General features: G+C 52.9%; 1 protein-coding gene across 1 annotated transcript; it reads left to right on the plus strand.

Moving 5' to 3' along the window:
• Positions 1-4: 4 nt before the first annotated feature.
• On the plus strand, positions 5-15,698 carry Chrnb4 (cholinergic receptor nicotinic beta 4 subunit; the record flags this gene model as incomplete). Its single annotated transcript, XM_010619493.2, has 6 exons — positions 5-29; positions 4,247-4,395; positions 9,301-9,345; positions 9,447-9,556; positions 10,531-11,500; positions 14,828-15,698. Coding segments are annotated over 6 exons (1,440 nt in total), but the record flags the coding sequence as incomplete, so codon positions are not given.
• Between the last annotated feature and the right edge of the window lie 2,406 nt (positions 15,699-18,104).

Consider the following 18,104-nt stretch of genomic DNA (forward strand, 5'->3'; position numbering starts at 1 on the left):
CATCTCCCTGCTCGCCCTGTGCGGGCGCGGTAAGTCCTTCCGGGGAGGAGGGGGTCGGGTCGGCCGCGCAGTCCTGGACTGGGAGCTAGGGCTCCGGGAGATAGGGTGTCCTTGCCGAATGTCCGAGTGGGGGCAAGACTGGGGAGACGGGCCTGAGGACCTGCGAGGTTGCGGGAACGGGCCCGGAGTCTGCGATATTTGAGGGATGGATGGGGGCTGCGAGGTTGCAGCGGCAGGCTAAGGATCTGTGGGGTTAGGGGGACTGGCCCAGGGGTCTGTAAGATTTGGGGGATGGGTGGGAGGGGGTCGGTGAAGTTTGGGAGACGTATCAGGAGGGGGCTACGAGGTTGGGGGACATCCTCGGGGCGTCTTTGGGGCCCGTGAGGTGACTTTCCTGGAGGCTGAGCACACCCAGCCCGTCCCTGTCCTGAGCAGAGCTGCCCCGTGTCAGATCCGCACCAGCACCCTGCTCTGCGCTGGGGAGACTGCTGGAGGGAAAGGGCCGCCCTGCCCTGCCAGCGCTGGAGGATTGCACTTTGGGGTTGAGATCTACCGAGAAACACGTTATATGGCACCCTCATCTCTGGTCCCCAATCCTGAACAGCCACTGTGGATGAGGGCCCGGCTGGTCAAGTGGCACCCGGAGAGAGAGGTCTGCTGGGCCCTCCGCGGGCAGCCAGCCTTCACACTGGTGATGACTCCTGCGGGTCGCAGTCATCCCATCAGCTCCTGTGCCCTGGCCCAAGCTTGTTGCTGGGCCGGTCAGCTTAGGGACCCAGCTGCCTCTGACCCTGGCAGGGAGGTCAGGAGACCTGCGAAGTTCCTACTGGGAAGTGGCCCTGTCCTCAAAGACGTGTCAGAGGAGGGTGAGCAGGTGTGGCTCTGACACCACTTGCTGGAGGGCCCTGTGCCTTGGCCATCCCCCTCCGTGGGTCTCTATCTCCCCTCTGTTCTGTGGAGATGTACACTGTGCCTGTCAGCTATGACCCTGTGTGGTAAGTGTGGCTGGTGAGGCTGCAACCCACATCAACCGTGCAGGTTCCAGGACTCCACTCAGATCCATGGATCAGAGTCTCTGGAAATGGAGTCTGGTGTCTGTGTTTACACCTCTAGTCTGTGTTCATCCCTAGGATGAGAAGCATTGATGGGATATGGGGAGCTCCTTGTCAAAGATAAGCTCTCAACTTAAAAAAAATCCACACCTGTGTTTTGCAATCAGGAATCTCCTGTGCCCTCACACACAGCACCCATCACAGCCCTGCCTTCCAGGTGTCCCTGACCAGTGATTACTTTCTGCAGTCCTGTTCCAAATCATGGATGTGTTGTTGCGTGTTTGGTTTGGACGTGATTTTTCAGATCAGGAACACATGGTTCAGGATTCCCTGGTGGCTGCTTGTCAGATTGTTAACCTTTTCTCCAGGGAGCCTCTCTCCACGAAAAGGCTCCAAGCGGAATGGCCTAGCTAAAACCCACTCCTAATTAAATCATTGGGTCATGGCTGACCCCTGGTGGCAGCTTCTCTGCCTGACTGAGGGAGCCTGAGCTCCGCAGTGAGAAGAGACTCTCAGTTGGAGTTTCTACCATACTGGGCCATCCTGCTGGGCCATCCTGCAGTGTCAGAGGAAGGTGAAAGACCCGTCCTTGTTCTTTTGAGCCTGGCAGGCCTCACAGACCTTAGGCTGCCAATTAGGAGGCTGGAATACTTGCTGTTTTGGGGCTCCTCCTCTGCTTCTGAGGGGAAGGGGCATACGGTCCAGCACTAGCAGCAGCCCTGCTGGCCATTCCCACCTGTGGACACCCACCTACCATTCACAAATAAACACAGGTGCCTGCCATGGCATTGGCTGAGTGGAGCAAGTCACAGGAGCAGGGAGGACCTCTGTCTGAAAGAGGCCCCTGGACCTGGCCAGCTGAGTTACTGGGGGCCCTAAAAAAAAAGCTCCTTCTCTCTTAAGTTTCAGTTTCCTCAGCTGAGTTATAAAAAGTTGGGGAAATGACCTCAAACTCTGAAGCCCACAGCTGGTCCTTAAGTTGGCCAGAGTCCCTTGGGACTGCTGGATGTCTAACGGTAGGGGACAAAGGAGGGCAAGAGAAATACATCAGCGGGGCCTGGAGCTAGTCATGAGTCCCCACAGCCTGCAGGGCACCCTGGATTGTGGGGAACCCAGTGGACCCAGCCTCCTCTGACATCCAGAGCTGCCCTGGATGAACCAGGCATACATAGGAGGTCACAGACTTCTCTAGGGGACCAGAGGTCAGCCCAAGTAGAGATACTGATGCAGGGCTATAGAGGAGACCAGATACAGCTGGCTGCAGGCTGGCCCCCAGGTATCCAAGCAGCCGGCCAGGAGGTAGTGCTCAGAATCCAGGCCAGGCAGCCTCAGGAACCCCATGGAGAGCCTAGGGCAGGTCGGGGAGGGACACTGGGAAGCAGGTGTGTGGGGAGCATCTTCACCAGGCTCTAAATATTGCATCTGCCCTGGATGGTCAGTGAGTTGGAAGTGTAGGGTGGCAGCTGCTCCCATGGCCACTTGTCCAGCTCAGCACTCACCTAGGAGCCACCACAGACCCACTCCCTGGGGTACCCTGGGCCCTGGGTCCCACTCACAAAGGAGGGGTTGATAAAACCAGTAAATAGCTCTAGGGAAGAAAGGAATCCAACCTTGGGCCTGGTGAGCCAGGCAGCCCCTGGCCAGTGTCCCCACCCCCTTTAGCTTTCTCCTACCTGCTCTCCTGGCCCCGTGGTTTTCTCTGCCCACTCGCATCTCTTCTTTTCCTATTCATGTGTCCTTAACCTCCTCTGAGGGCCCCTTTCCCAAGCCTCAGCCCACACTACACCGACATGGCGAACACAAACTCAAGGCCTTGACCCTTACATTTACCCCCGGATACCTGAGGAAAGTGAGATGTGGGCAGGAGATGGAGGCTGTCAGGTGGCAGGGCTGGGGCTCAGGTTCCTTGTAGGTCTTGACTCTGAGTCCAAAACTCTCCTCTAAGCTCCAGGTCAGGAGCCAGTGGACCACCCCTCAACCACCCCGTGTGGGGTCTCAAAGGGACCTTGTGTCCTCTCCAAGAGAAGGAACAGTTCTGGCACATAGAACAGTGCCTACACAAGCAAGTCACTCAGATACCTGGCAACGGGTAGGCAGGAGAAATGGCATGCTCAGAGACCAAAAAGTGAGACAGTAAAGGTCACCTGGAGGAAGGCAAGCCATAGGTATGGTCTCAGTATAGTGTGACGGCCATAGTGGGAAGGGAAGATAAAGGTAAGCCAGTGCTAGGAGCAGAAGGCCTTGAGTGCCAAACTAAAACATTTGGGTTTTAATTCTGCCTTCAGCCCCAAAAGGTTGTGGACAGGGAAGAATAGTGATCCAGTTTGTGGGAAAACCACCACCCTGGCACTGTAGGACATATGGGTGGCAGAAGTGGGGGTAGAGAAGAGCAGAGGCCATGGAGGAAGGGCAGGGGAGGTGAGCTAGGGTCTGGCCATGGGAGTGGAGATAGGGAGACAGACGGAGAGAGTTAGGGGTAGAATGGGTGACCCAAAGGGGGAAGAGGTGCCTGGGTCTAGGACTGGATATCTGGGCATGGGAGGAGTATCGGTGACCTCTGATTAGGCACATGACGCAGAATGAAGAAAAGTAGTAAAAGAAATGAGGCCTGGGAGATCAGAGTTTCTAGTGGGCAAAGACTTTCCAGTATTTTGCTGAGCACAAAGCAGCAGGGGAAGCATACGGTCAAGTATGTGGGGCGATGACCAGAAGCGCTGACGTGAGAGAGGCCTAGCTCACGTTAATGAGAGGTTAATGGGAACTTGTTCTTTCCCCTAGATTAATAGTAACTTTTTATAGAGGTTGAGCAAGAATCATGGGGTCTTCAGCTGCAGGTGTTATCAGCACCACAGCGGGTTAGTCTGGGCTGTGGCCAGCTGCTGCCATTAAGTTGTGCACTTAAGTCTCAGACCAGCTCTGAATTATAAGTATAAGCCAGTTGTATCAAAGCCTATTGAATATAACCAAGGCCTGTTGAACACCATCTTAAAGTGGTCTCCTTCAGGGGAGCAGCAGCAGAAGAAGGACAAGGCAGGAGGGGTGCTGCACTCTTTTGCATCTGTCCAGTCTGAGGTCCCCAAGGAGAGGCTGGCCCGCTGTACCCTGGCTGCCTCAGGTGCCCTGAGGGCACCCATGCTCCCAGTTCTCACAGCTGTCCCCTTCGCCGCCGTAGTATCTGCCTGTGTGACTTTCAGGGGACAGCCACCTGGCCAACGTGGAGGAGAAGCTGATGGACGACCTGCTGAATAAAACCCGCTACAACAACCTCATCCGCCCGGCCACCAGCTCCTCGCAGCTCATCTCCATCACGCTGCAGCTGTTCCTGGCCCAGCTCATCAGCGTGGTAGGTGTGGAGAGTGTGGAGGGGGTGGGGGTACAGTGCCCTCTTCCCCACTTCCCACATCCACGTGCGGGGTGGGGGTTGGGCCACCAGAGCTTTACTTCTGGCTTTGCCCAGATTTCCTGGCTTGTTCATCTTTTCTATTTTTAAAAAACTGCATTAATATATGTATTTAATTGACACATGATACTTGTATGTGCAGTTTAACATTCAGCACATGCATGCAGTGTGTCATGGTCACATGAGGGTAGCTGGCACATCATCTGTTGTCTAAGACATGGCATTTCTCTGTGTTGTAAACATTAAAAGACCTTTGAGCTGTTTTGAAATTTTCTGTTAATTGTTGTCAACCACGGTTATCCCACTAAGACATTCAGCCCCCAGCCAGCTGCATCCCTACACCCGTTACCCACCCTCCCTCCCCTCTGATTACCATACTTTCTGTTCTCTGCTGCTTTGAGATCTGGTCTTTTTCCTTATCTGTAAGTGAAAGGATTTGCTTCAACTTTAAGGGCCCTGGTGCTACCTCTGAGTTTTGAGTCTTTCATCCAGAAATGCTCTCTGCTCTGTGCATGTGCAGTTCTCTTTGCCTGGGGATGACCTGACCTCTTGTGCTCCACAGTTTACAGCCACCTGCAAATCTGTGATCTTAACATCAGTTAAAATGCTTTGGCAACAAAATAAAAATAAAAATGCCTGGCAAGACTATCCAGCTAAGTGTGGTTAGCACAATAAGAACATGTCTGAAGTCACATAACAAGAGAGCAGGCCACACTTTCGAGGATGGCAGGGTGTCATCGATGTCACAACTCTACACTACTCTTGTTTTTCCCTCGTTGTCACAAGATGGCAGCCACTGTTCCAAACGTAAAATCCTCACACAACAGCGTCCATGGCAGGAGAAGGCAAACTCTTTTACGGATTCCTTTTTGAGTCAGGAAAACTTTCTCAGAGACTTGTCCCCTGGATATCCTCTTGCACATCGCAGGTAAGGGCTGTAGCACATGCCTGAGCCTTAACCAGACTGGCAAGAGGAATAGAATTCTCATAGTTAGCTTTGATTTGTCAGTACATGGCAAGGAGATGGGGTCAATGGGTATGTGATATCTAATGAAATCATTAACAGTAGTAAGGGGGTGGATGACCCTTACATGGGCCTCAGCTGGCCTTTCAGGGACTCTGCTCTCCAACACAGTGTGGCTTGTCCTTGTCCTCACAGCCCACTGTACCTGTTCCACAGCCTGCTCACCAGGAGAACTCATATGCCCCCTACTTGCTGGGGAGAAGGGAATCAGGTGAGGGGGTTGATGGGTGCAGAGACCCAGGTGTGGGGCAGGACTAGGGTAGTAACAGCCCCTGATGGGCCAGGATAGTGAAGATCCGGTCAGGAATGGAAAGGAGGTGAAGATGCAGCACCCACAGGGAGGATGCCGGGTCTCAGAGCATGGATGTGGGCAGGCTGGGGTGATAGGGAATTTCCTTTCCCCTCGCTGTCCTGAGTTGGGGTTTCCAAGGGGGCTCTGGCTAGTTGCGGGCCTTGCCATGTGCCTGCCCAAACCATCCTGCCCCTGAAGCAGTTCAGAGCATGGTCACTTGGGGCGAGCACAGGTTCATGGCCAGTGTGGGGAAGGGAAGGCCAAGGGAGGTGAGTTTCCTAGGGGAGGGTGCCGGCCTTCCCTCCTCTCTGCAGCATAGAAACCCAGCTTTCAAATTTAAGTGACCTGCTATGCAGGTTGGGGGGCAGCCCTGGAAAGTGGAGGGCAGGACAGTTCTATGCTCCTTGTCTCTCTCCCTCCTTCCTGCATGCGGATTGGCAGCCACAGGGCTCCATGGCAGTCCATGCTAGGCGGTGTCTGAGCCTTGTTGCCCAGCATGGGCGTTTGGGGATGAGTTCTGGATGCTGCAGCCCAGCTCCTGCCCAGGGGAGGGAGAACAGGCAGGTAACCCATCCACAGCTGCTCTGAGGGTCCTATGTGGTGACAGACTGCCAGAGGAAAGGGGACATAGCTTTGACCCTGCCCCTGTGCATATTGCCCTAAAGCCCATCTATAAGGCAAGTCTTTGTCTTAAGGGTGGGAGTCTTTTCCCCCCAGGGTTTATTTGTTTTTTGAAGAGGGAGGGTCAGAGGTATAGCAGTTTAAAGTTAGAAGTTTCTAGGAAACAGGCAAGGAGTTGGTGCTGAGTGAGACATGTAGGCCTTTTGAAGCGAGCCTTGGGGTGGGGAGCAGGGTCTCCCAGCTTCTAGGGCACAGTCCAGGACGTGGGAATGTGAGGGACAGTGTCAAGACACAGGCAACCTTCTGGGGGGCAGAAGCTCCACACCTGAAAGGAGCTGAGTTACAATGGTAACACCTCTTAAACTCATCAGAAAGTACACCCCAGATCTGCACTGCTCAAGTCACAAAATTGAATGATGCTTTTAATCTGGTATAAGAAAAAACTGCAAATCTAGAATTAGACAAGGATTTTGAAGGTCTCTCAAAAATGAAGGTGAAGAGAAGCTGTTTTCAGACAAAAAACAGGTAACACCAGAAGATCTAATGCTAAAGGTTCTTTGCCATTAAGAAATGATCCAAGAGGGGCTGGGGATTTAGCTCAGTGGTTCGGTGGCCTGCCTTGCAAGTGCAAGGACCCGAGTTCAATCCCCGGTACCAAAAGAAAAAAAAAAAAGAAAAGAAAAGAAATGATACAAGATCACAAAGAAGGTGAATGGATAGGTGGATTATGCTGATATCGATCCTGTAAAATAGTAAAAATGTCTTAGCCCCCAAAGTCAGGAGGCATAGATGGATTTAGACCATTCTATAGTCCTTGCTTATTGTGGAAGTGGTGAAAGTACTAATTTGTATTGGGCTCTGAAAAGTCCAGTGTTTGTACAGCAGTCTCTAGAGCAACTACCAAAGCCAGAGGCATGTTGATATGAGGAGCAATGAAACAAGAAATAATAAAATAAGTGGATAAAATAGAATATAGTACACAGAAAACCAACAGGTGGTAGGTTTAAACCCAAATGCAGATGCTTCTTGACCTGAGTTGGGGTTGTGTCTCCATAAACCTGTTGTAAGTCAGAGATACTAAGTCAAAGTTGTTTTTACCACCTGAATAAACCCATCATAAAGTGAAAAAAAATCACAAGCTGAACCACTCTAAGTCAGGGACCACCAGTAAGTCAGTAGGTCAGTAGCTGCATTAAATGTAAATGGCCTAAATAATCAAAGTGAGATCACTGGCATGCATCCCTACACACACACACACAGTGCCCTTACCCCAGTAATCTGGGATGTGGATGCTGTGGTTGGAGCCTCAGTAGCCACTCTGGACCATCAGATGAGGGCCTCAGTCCAAGTATGAGAGAGGAGGAAGCTGGAAGGAACCTGGCACCTGTGGGTTTCTCAGAGTGGAACCACCATGTCTGTCCCAAATACTACATGAGAGGGATACAGACTTCTACTTGAGGTCTGCGATGCTCTGCTCTGTTCTTGGCAGCTGACATTTGTCCTAGTGAAGCCCTTATCTAGCTGAGAGCTCAGGACAGGTTCCTGGAAGAAGGGTCCACCAGGCTGAAGTCGGGACATTGCACATGACCTTGATGAGAGGAGGCAGGAGAAGGGGTGCAGACCAAGAGCGCGGGATGCATGCAGAGAGCAAGGAGGTCCAGGCTGCAGCAGAGGGGAGGAGAGCACAGGGAGGTGAAGTGAGGCTGGAGTAGAGGGACAGGATGTTATAGTTGGCTTGGATTTGAGGAGGAGTCACATCAAGACTGTGTGTGGAGGTGACCCAGACAGGCTGAGGTGGAGAGGGGAATGGCAGAGTAGTTGGAAAGTCCATCCTGGCTGCAAAGGAAAAGGCAGATATGTGCCTGGGCATGTGAATGCATGTGTACCACGAGTGCCTTGTGTAGTATATGTGCACATGTGTGCACATGCATGTGGATTTGTGTGTAGTGTGTATGTGTGTGGTGATGGTGTGCAGAGTGGACACAGGCCAGGATATAGGTCTGGTGTGGCCCAGGTGAGATCACCGTGAGCATCAGCCTCCTGTATTCATCCTAAACATGGTCATTAGGTGTTGAACACGTCCCAGGTGCTCTTCACCTTGTCATCCTTGCTCAAGGGCTTTGGATTCTTGTGGGAGGCTGGATTCTCATGGGAGGTGGTGTCAATACACGAGAAGATAGATGCTGTCTAGTGGCAGCAGTCGCTAGAAAGACAGACTAGGTGGGATAAGGGGCAGGAGGGGTGCTATTTTAGGCAGGAAGTTGAGGTTTGGGAACGATTCTGACTCTTGAAAGCAGGGAGGAAGTTGTGTGCAGAGTTTCCAGGGATGGAGCAGAGGCTGGTGTAGCTGCTGTGGGAGAGCACATAGGAGCGGGTTGAGGTGCAAGCTGTCATGGAGCTCGTGGCATAGGTGGGGCAGGTGAGCAGGGCCCGGTAGACCCTGGGCTTGACTTCACTTTGGATATGCTGGGGAAGCAGCAGGTTTTGAGCAGAGCCCTGTGGTCCACACTGAGATTCTACAGGGATTACCCTGACAGCTGTGTAGAAAATGGCTAAAGTCAGACCCAGGACCAGTTAGGATGTGGCTTCGGGTTCCAGGGGACGGGTGTTGGTGGCAGTGAAGAGGGAGTGAAGCAGACAGATTTGAATGTGTGTGGAACATCAGTCAGTGGCACTTATGAGTCGCTCAGAGACTACTCCCAGGATTCCAGCTTGCTGCATGGGTGGCAGAGTGCCAAGTGTGAGGCAGCTGGGAAAGACCACGAGCTCCGTCTCTATCTGCTGAGTGTGAATTGTCTTTGAGCCGCCTAAGAGATCTTAGGGTGGAAGCCGGTCACACTGGCCAGGAGCCTTTCCAAGATAGAGCTTGGCCCATCTGTGATGCTCCTCATTGCCTCCTCTCCTTCCCCAGAATGAGCGAGAGCAGATCATGACCACCAATGTCTGGCTGAAGCAGGTAAGTGCCCCACAGGTTTCCTGGCCCAGGCGGCGTCTCCTCCAGGCCACCCTGGGGTGGCGATGGACCTACAAGTGACAACGGCCTTGCTGTATGCTCAGTGCTGGACCGACTACCGCCTGGCCTGGAACAGCTCCCACTATGAGGGCGTGAACATCTTGAGGATCCCGGCCAAGCGCGTCTGGTTGCCAGACATCGTGCTCTACAACAAGTGAGTGGCTGCAGGGCCAGAGTCTGGGCAGTGCCATAGCCACAGGCCTGCGTCTAGGGGACACCAAGGCCCCTTCCAGCCCAGTACCTCTTTGGTGCTTCATGGTTTTGGGCATCAGGCTGGGAGAGGAGCAGAGCTCAGAGCCAAAGCTCAGCTGAAACTGGAAGTTGGAGACCCAGCAAGGAGAGGAACCTCGTTCATCTATCTTCAGGCCCAGCTGGGACCAGGGCAGCTCTGACAGTAAACCCAGCTCTGCCTGTCCTCTGTTGTCTTCTGAGCCTCAGTCAGGGCTGGGTAGCACTGCCATACCATGTGCAAAGAGGTAGTCTGAATATGGTGGCATGCACCCGCATGTCCCAGCTATTCAGCAGGCTGAGGCAGGAAAATTGCTTGAGACCAGCCTGGGCAATATATCCTGGTTCCATCTCAAAAAAAATACTTAGGAAGGTGGAAGGATCTAGGAAGACTCTTCTGTGATGTAATAATACCAACAATAGCGTGAAATGATTAAAGGTATGTAGATGAAGCTGGCATGAGTCCTGTGATCCTCGCTATTCAGGAGGCTGAGGCAGGAGGATTGCTTGAGCCCAGAGGTTCAGCCTGGGCAATTCAGTGAGATTGTGTCTCAAATAAACAAACATGAGTATGTAAATGAGGGATAGACTGACCTGAATTCAAATCTCAACTGCATTGCTTACTGATTTTCTGATCTTGACGAAGTAATTTTCCCGTCTATAAACTGTGGATCATAAGACACACACAGCTGGACTCTGGGGAGGCTTAAATAAGCTGTTTCCTGTGAAGCCCTTAGATTGCTGTGGCAGGGCCATCTCTACAGCCAGACCACCAAGCAAAGCAGGCCCCTTTGTTAGGGGCATGTGGTTGGGTGGTTGGTGGGAATGATCCCAGGGGCACTGTGGGGCACACCCTTGGGGGGTTTCTCATGGCTCTCCCCATGCCCTGTCCCCTCCCAGTGCCGACGGGATCTATGAAGTGTCCGTCTACGCCAACGTAGTGCTCCGCTCCAATGGTAGCATTGAGTGGCTGCCCCCTGCCATCTTCAAGAGCGCCTGCAAGATCGAGGTGAGGCACTTCCCCTTCGACCAGCAGAACTGCACCCTCAAGTTCCGCTCCTGGACCTACGACCACACGGAGATCGACATGGTCCTGATGTCTCCCACGGCCAGAATGGACGACTTCACGCCCAGCGGCGAGTGGGACATCGTGGCCCTCCCTGGGCGGAGGATGGTGGACCCCCTGGACCCCAGCTACGTGGACATCACCTATGACTTCATCATCCGGCGCAAGCCGCTCTTCTATACCATCAACCTCATCGTGCCCTGCGTGCTCATCACCTCGTTGGCCATCCTCGTCTTCTACCTGCCCTCCGACTGCGGCGAGAAGATGACCCTCTGCATCTCTGTGCTGCTGGCCCTCACCTTCTTCCTGCTGCTCATCTCCAAGATCGTGCCGCCCACCTCGCTGGACGTGCCGCTCATCGGCAAGTACCTCATGTTCACCATGGTGCTGGTCACCTTCTCTATCGTCACCACTGTGTGCGTGCTCAACGTGCACCACCGCTCGCCCAGCACGCACACCATGGCGCCCTGGGTCAAGCGTTGCTTCCTGCACAAGCTGCCTACCTTCCTCTTCATGAGGCGCCTCGGCCTGGACGGCAGCCTGGCGGGGGCCCCCCAGCCCGGGCAGCAGCCCCCGACTAACACCGAGGCCGCTGCCGGCTCTGCCAGCTTCTACAGCAACTCCATGTACCTTGTGAACCGTGCCTCTGCGGCACCCAAATCCCTGTCCGGCACCCACGCCGAAGGTGTCTCCAGGGATTTCCGGCCGAGGTCCTCCAGGAGGTTCGGGCAGGACGTGCAGGAGGCGCTAGAGGGGGTCAGCTTCATTGCCCAGCACATGAAGAGCGACGATGAGGACCAGAGTGTAAGTGGAAAGCGCAACCCCACCCTCCTGCTGGGGAAGGGGCTGAGACAGTAAGTTTCCTGTTTTCTGCAGTTAGTTCATGGGCACCGATTCCATTCATCCCGCAAGGAACCCACAGCTGAAATGTGCAAGAGGAAGAAGAAAGAAGTAGCGATGGTCTTTTTGTGTTTGTTCTGGGTTCCCCCAAAGCAAACTTGAGACAGGGTTCAGGGGCAAGTAGTTTGAGAGGTGACCCTGGGGTGCACAGTGCAACATGGAGGAAAAGCACTGTAGAAGCTCAGTAGGACGCCAGCATCACACCCGCGGGAGGGACCATGGGTACTTACCTACCAGCGCCCATCCCCACGTACTGACTGTGTAGCTGGGGAAGTTAGTGTCCCTGTGTGCCCTGGCTTTCCCATCTGGCCAGAGCAGGCAGCCTGGGTGCTGGAGAAAGCCCTGGGGCAGTGAGAGAGGAGAGGAGATTCAGGCCCTGAGCGGACTTTCATGGGCTAAAAGATGGCTCTGCAGCCCTTTTGGGGTACAGGTGGGTGGGTGCCACATAGGGACTCAGGACCATCAAGTAAAATATTGCTACCAACTAAGAAACGGTCAAGTGGGTGACTAAAGATCCTAAAATGAGGTTTAGGTCACACTCACAGGACAAAGCCATGAGTAAGTAACAGGTCCAGGGGAGTTTTACACCTGAACACAGGACAAGATGGTCACGGTTGGGAATTTTCGCACTTATTTTCATCCCAGGAGGCAGAAAAGTGCTGGACTCGTGTGTGTTCTCGCTTCTGTACAGACTGGCTCAGATCCTCTGCACAGAGTTTTACAGCACAGCATGCTGCCCCACCCCTCTGCCAAGCTGCATGGAGAAAAGAGGATATTTCCTGTTTTTCTGTAGTTCCTTCTCTAGCTGTATTCTCGAGGGAAAGCCCTGGAGGTCCATTAGTTAGCACGGCTGGAAAAGCACAGGCCAGAAAAGCTCTGTGTCATACTGAGAAGAGAGTGAAGAGCTGTGAACAGAAGGAATCTAGGGCATGAGGTTTTCATCCACACCTCCACCGCTCAGGGTGTAGACCTCAGGCCAGCAGCCTTTGCATTGCTGGCAGCTTGCTAGAAGCCTAAACTTTCAGGCCCACCCCAGAGCTCTGACAGAACCCAAGGAGCCGTCCTAGGCCCACTCCAGATAGCAGGAGCTCTGGGAACACTCCAAGTTGAGCAGCTTTGCAGGATTTCACCTTCTAAAAAGTCAATTTGGTTGTGCTATTCTTTTTCTTTTTGTACCGGGGATTGAACCCAGGGCCTTTTCACTGAGCTATATCTCCAGCTCTTCTTAATTTCTTTTTGAGACAGGGTCTCATATTAAATTGCCCAGACTAGGTTTCAACTTGTGCTCCTCCTGCCTCAGCCTCCTAGATTGCTGGATTGCTATTTTTTAGGGAAAATCATCCAGGACTTTAATATCCCCTAATCCATTATTGGGCATTCTGGGGCCCTGCCAGCTAACTCAGAACCATAGAATAAGATTCAAGGCAGCCCACTGGGGCAAAGGCACCTAGGAGCTGTGTTTCTAACTGGATCCCTGGCAGTGCCAGGCTGAGAGGTGCTGGCCCCGCACCCTGGCTTAGTGCTCTCTTTTAGAGGCCTTGCCAGCCCTTGGCACTCACAGCCTCTGGCTGCTCCAAGCTCATTTCATGTTAGCCTCTGGGCAAGGAGCCCTGCAGGACCCCGACTGTGAGTCCAGCAGCAGCCATATAACTCCAAACTTGCACCAGGTGCTCTGCTGGGAGTAGATGTACCTCACTTCTAACCTCCCAGGAGCCCCATTTTATGGTGGGAAAAGTGTGTTTCAGATATATTTCCTGATTTACTAAAGTCACACAGCTGGCACCGGGCAAAGCCAGGCTCTGTCCCTGGATATTCCTGCCATTGTTAGTCTCTCCTGGGCCAGCCCAGCACTGAGCACACTGGTTGGCTGACATCCTCTGTGTCCTTACAGAAGTCTGTCCAGTCCTACGTCTCCTCCGCCCCACTCAGAATCTGGCATTGCTCCTTATCTCCAACACCTTCCTCCTCCCAGTGATTACCCAGTTACCTTAAATAGCATGGAAATATAAAAAGAGGGGAAAACCACACACATGAGCCATTTGGAATTGGGGATGTCAACAAGAGACCCAAGCAGGCCAGTTGCAATCCAGGGGAGCGCTTTGAGGTGCAGCTGCGTCTCAGGGATGGGTGCCTAGCATGTTTGGTGGGGTGGTGGGGGCTGGTTTGACACACGATTCTCCTGTACGGTAGACACACCATCGAGGGGACCCTGACAAATTGGGTCACTGGTGTCAGCCTGCCCAATGCTGCCCACTCTTCCTGCTCCAGAACTGCTCGGGAGCCTTCTAGGCCGGGGTGGGGGAGCTCAGGATGCTGAGCACTGCCCCCCCAGGGCCAAGGATGCAGGCACATCTGCAGTGACACCTCTGCGAGCCACCCGGGTCCCCAATAATGTCACACCCCATGGAAGGGCCTGAGAAGATGGGGGAGGGGGGCAGACACAGAGGGAGCCAGATGATGAGGCTGGAGGAAGCTGAGTCTTAATTATAGGAAATAGCAGGCACTGCTGTGAATGGAATTGGACAAATTAAAGAGCATCATCTCTAGCAAGCACCCAGTGCCTGGCCTAATAAAGTAGGCAGCGGGGTGGGGGGGGCTTACATCTTCCTCTGCATAGAGCCAGTTGGGGCCAAAACTTGGAGGAAGGGGCCTTGTGCTCCTCAGGCCTCAGCTTTCTTTATAGCCACATTGGGTTTTTGAATCACTTGATCTGTGGTGTAAGCAGGTCCTCTATCAGCAGGTTCTATATCCGTGGATTAAACTGTGTGTCAAAAATATTCAGAAAAAAAGTCTGTATTAGATATGTGAAGATTCTTGTTATTCCCTACAAATGCAGCATAACAACTATTTCGTCAGCATCTATGGTACACTGGGTATCATAAGTAGAGGGGTTCAGAGTAAGCATGAGGATACACAGGTTGTATGCTCATGGTACCACCTGCTGTGTGAGGGACCCAAGAATCCTTGGATTTGGGGACCCACAGGATCTGAAGGACTACAGGTTCATGACCCCTTCCAGTCCTAATTTTTCTGTACAGCTCTAGCTCCTGGTGGCTTTCGGGTGGAGCATAGAGTGCCACAGAGTTGCCAGCTGAGGCCAGCCTGAGACTCAGAATTCACCACACTGGCGCACAGTAGCCTCCAGGGGCCCTGCCCAAATGCCAAGGGCCAAGTCAGGGAAGGAAGGACCCGAGTGTGGCACCTGTAACCAGCCCCTCTGTCTGCCCACAGGTCACTGAGGACTGGAAGTATGTGGCCATGGTGGTGGACCGGCTGTTCCTGTGGGTGTTCGTGATTGTGTGCATCTTGGGCACCGTGGGGCTCTTCCTGCCTCCTCTCTTCCAGACCCACACACCTTCTGAGGGGCCCTAGGGTGCCTCCCAGCATGTCCTGGGCCCCCGGGGTCCCCTGGGCGGGATGACATGTGCTGCCCAGTGGGCAGAGTTCTGCTCCCTCCTGGGTCATAGCTGATGAGCTAAACTGATATAGGACCATCAGCAATTGACCCCATCAACCAGCCACAGCCTCGAGAGGTGCAGGATGGGAACCTGCACTGTCCTCTCCAAATGCCTTAGAGGGAGCCCTGATGGGGTGGGGGTAGGGCTTCAGACAGGTGAATTCCTCCCATGCCAGACTTGGATTAAGATGAACATCCAGCAGCATCCTACTATGTGCCGGGCCTCTCCCTTCATCCACCCCCCATGGGTGCCTTCCTCCACCTGTGTTCCCTGAGCTCTCTGCCTGCCTTCCAGCCCTGTGCACTGTTCCAGCTCCTCCCTGGCTCAGGGCCTTTGCACCTACTGTTCCTGCTCCCCAACCTCCTCCCCACATCTGTGTTAGCCATACTGTCTGCCACATCTGTGTTGGTCAGGGCTTGTTCCTGTGGTCCTCTGCTCCAATGTCATCTTCTTCTAGAGGTCTTCCCTGATCTCCCATCATAAAGTAGCCTCTCGCATGACCATGTCACAGCCTCAGGCCCCTCAGTACCAGCAGTCCTTGTCTGGTGGTTCCCTTATCACCCACATCTCACTCCTAGACTGCTTCAGAGAGCAGGGGCCTGGGACAGAGCCTGGCACATAGCAGGTGCAAAATAAATGTGTGCTGAAAGAACAGATGGCTCCTTCTCGTCCTTTAAGCTCTGCTCCTCTGTCCCCACCCTAACCTGGAGGGAGTGGATGCCTCTGAGTCCTTAAAGCTCTGGCATTCCCTGCTTCTCCAGCAGGCTGGCTCAGGTCTGTTATTCCACCATACAACTCGATTCCCCCTGCACACGATCTTTCCCCCAGTGCCTGGCATGTCACAGGCACTTAGAATATTGTGGGATGAAGAACATTTTAAAGAATTCTCTTTTTAAAACATCACACAGTAAAATTGACTTCTTAATGTATAATTCTCTGAATTTAACACAGGTGTAGACTAACCACAAACACATCAGAACCCAGGGGAGATCCATCACCCACGACTTCCCCTACTGTTCCATCCCCCCCACACACACACTCCAAGTCCTGACAACGACTTCTCTGCTCTCTGTCCCTACAATGTAGGTCTTCCAAATGGCCACTTAGTGGAACCTTACAGTGTGCAACCTTTGGAGCCTGGATTCTTCCCTCAGCCCAGGGCCTTTCAGATTCACCAGGTTCGCCCAGGTTGCTGAAGGAATCCAGAGTTTGGTATTTGGTGTTCTGGACAGTGCTCTGTCTGTCGCATGGGTGCTGACACATGTGGGCCGCTTCCAGTTTGGGACAATTGTGAGTAGAGCTAAAAACTCACACACAGGATAAGTATAAGGAAAAACATTCATTTCTCTGTATAATCACTCAGCATGTGATCACGGTCAGAGGATGGGTAGACAGTTTCTATCATGGCAATCCTGTCTGGAAGTCTGAGCAGTCCATTGCTCTGCAAACTTGTGTGCACTCCACACTGACAGCATTTGTTTTATCTCAGCTGTCCTGGGTGTGACAGGGCCCAGCATGCTGGTTTTCATTTGTTTGTGTTTCCCTGATGGCAAGGGACATTAAACACTTTTTCTTTCTGTCATCTTTGGTGAAGCATCTTTACCACCTTTGCTCACTTTAAAAACTGGGTTGTAGTTTTCTTCTTGCTGAATTTTCTAAAAAGCACTGAGATATAAATTGTGTATCACAATTCACTCAAAATTTTATCATGTACAATGCAATGCATTTTAGAATGATTGTCACCATAGTCCAGGGTTAGGACACTTGAGCCACCTAAGATAACCCCATTCCCTGCTATGCCAACTGCTTTGTTTTGAGGGTTCTTTATATATTCTGGATGCAGGTCCTTTGGTGAATAATGTGATTTGCCAGATTTTCCAAATGAAGGAACTTTTGCCAGGAGAATGAGGACAAGGATTCCTGCCAAAGACAGAGGGGCTTGGTGACATGTACATCATCATTTGTTCTTAGGCCACCCAGCCCAGCCCCTCACACTGCCCTCAGGGAAGTGTCTAACTATTAGCAACTCTGTAGCATAACTGCAGAGCTAACTGTGTAACAGGCCACCTGGCCCCCACCCTGTTTCCCCAGCCCAGAGGTTCCCTAGCCTAATCAGCTGTACCTGTCTGCCCTGGTCGTGTCACTGGTCGTTCCCCAACACACAACAGCTGCTTTGGTGTTCAGACTCCCAGGCCAGAGAGGATTTCTCTACCGTTGATGAAAAAACACCAGGTGAAAGCTATTGTCCTGGAGGCAGGTATTTTGGTTTAAACGCTAAGCAGCCTTTCTAAGGGTGCTGAAAGCTCTCTCCGTGTGCAGGGACCATGGCAGAGGGTAACTCCTTCCTTCCACAGACATTAGAAGCTTTAAGGCGCCCGGGGACCCCCAAGGTTGCAGCCAGCAGCCAGCAGCCAGCAGAGGAGACATAGTGGGGTCATAGCGTGTCGAGTCCCCTCTGCTTCAAGCCCACTGTTTTTTTTCTTTAGTTTTACTTCTTAGTAAAGAGCATTTCAAATATATTCTAAAGTGAAGAGAATGGTGGAACAAAGCCACCACCTGGCTTGAGCAAGGGTCACAGTGTCACCACTGTTTATACTGACTCTAGCCCACCTGGCCCCCCTGAACGATAGGAATTAAGAACAAGCAGAAACCCAGGTCTCCCCAAAACGTCCAACACTGCTAAAGCGCATCACTCAGGATCCCAGCCCGTGAGAGCCGTGCTTGAGACTCAGGGATAGACCAGGCCTGGGGGTTCGCCCGCGGGGGACAAGAGAGTGGGTAGCAGGGACCCGAGACGAACCCCGCCCGCACAAGCCCGCCTGAACGATAGGAATTAAGAACAAGCAGAAACCCAGGTCTCCCCAAAACGTCCAACACTGCTAAAGCGCATCACTCAGGATCCCAGCCCGTGAGAGCCGTGCTTGAGACTCAGGGATAGACCAGGCCTGGGGGTTCGCCCGCGGGGGACAAGAGAGTGGGTAGCAGGGACCCGAGACGAACCCCGCCCGCACAAGCCCGCGCCACCCACATTAGCCCCGCCCCGGGCTCCA

The sequence above is a fragment of the Fukomys damarensis genome, unplaced genomic scaffold, assembly GCF_012274545.1.
Source record: "Fukomys damarensis isolate Sample0158 unplaced genomic scaffold, DMR_v1.0_HiC HiC_scaffold_25, whole genome shotgun sequence".
In the NCBI taxonomy this organism is placed as follows: Eukaryota; Metazoa; Chordata; class Mammalia; order Rodentia; family Bathyergidae; genus Fukomys; species Fukomys damarensis.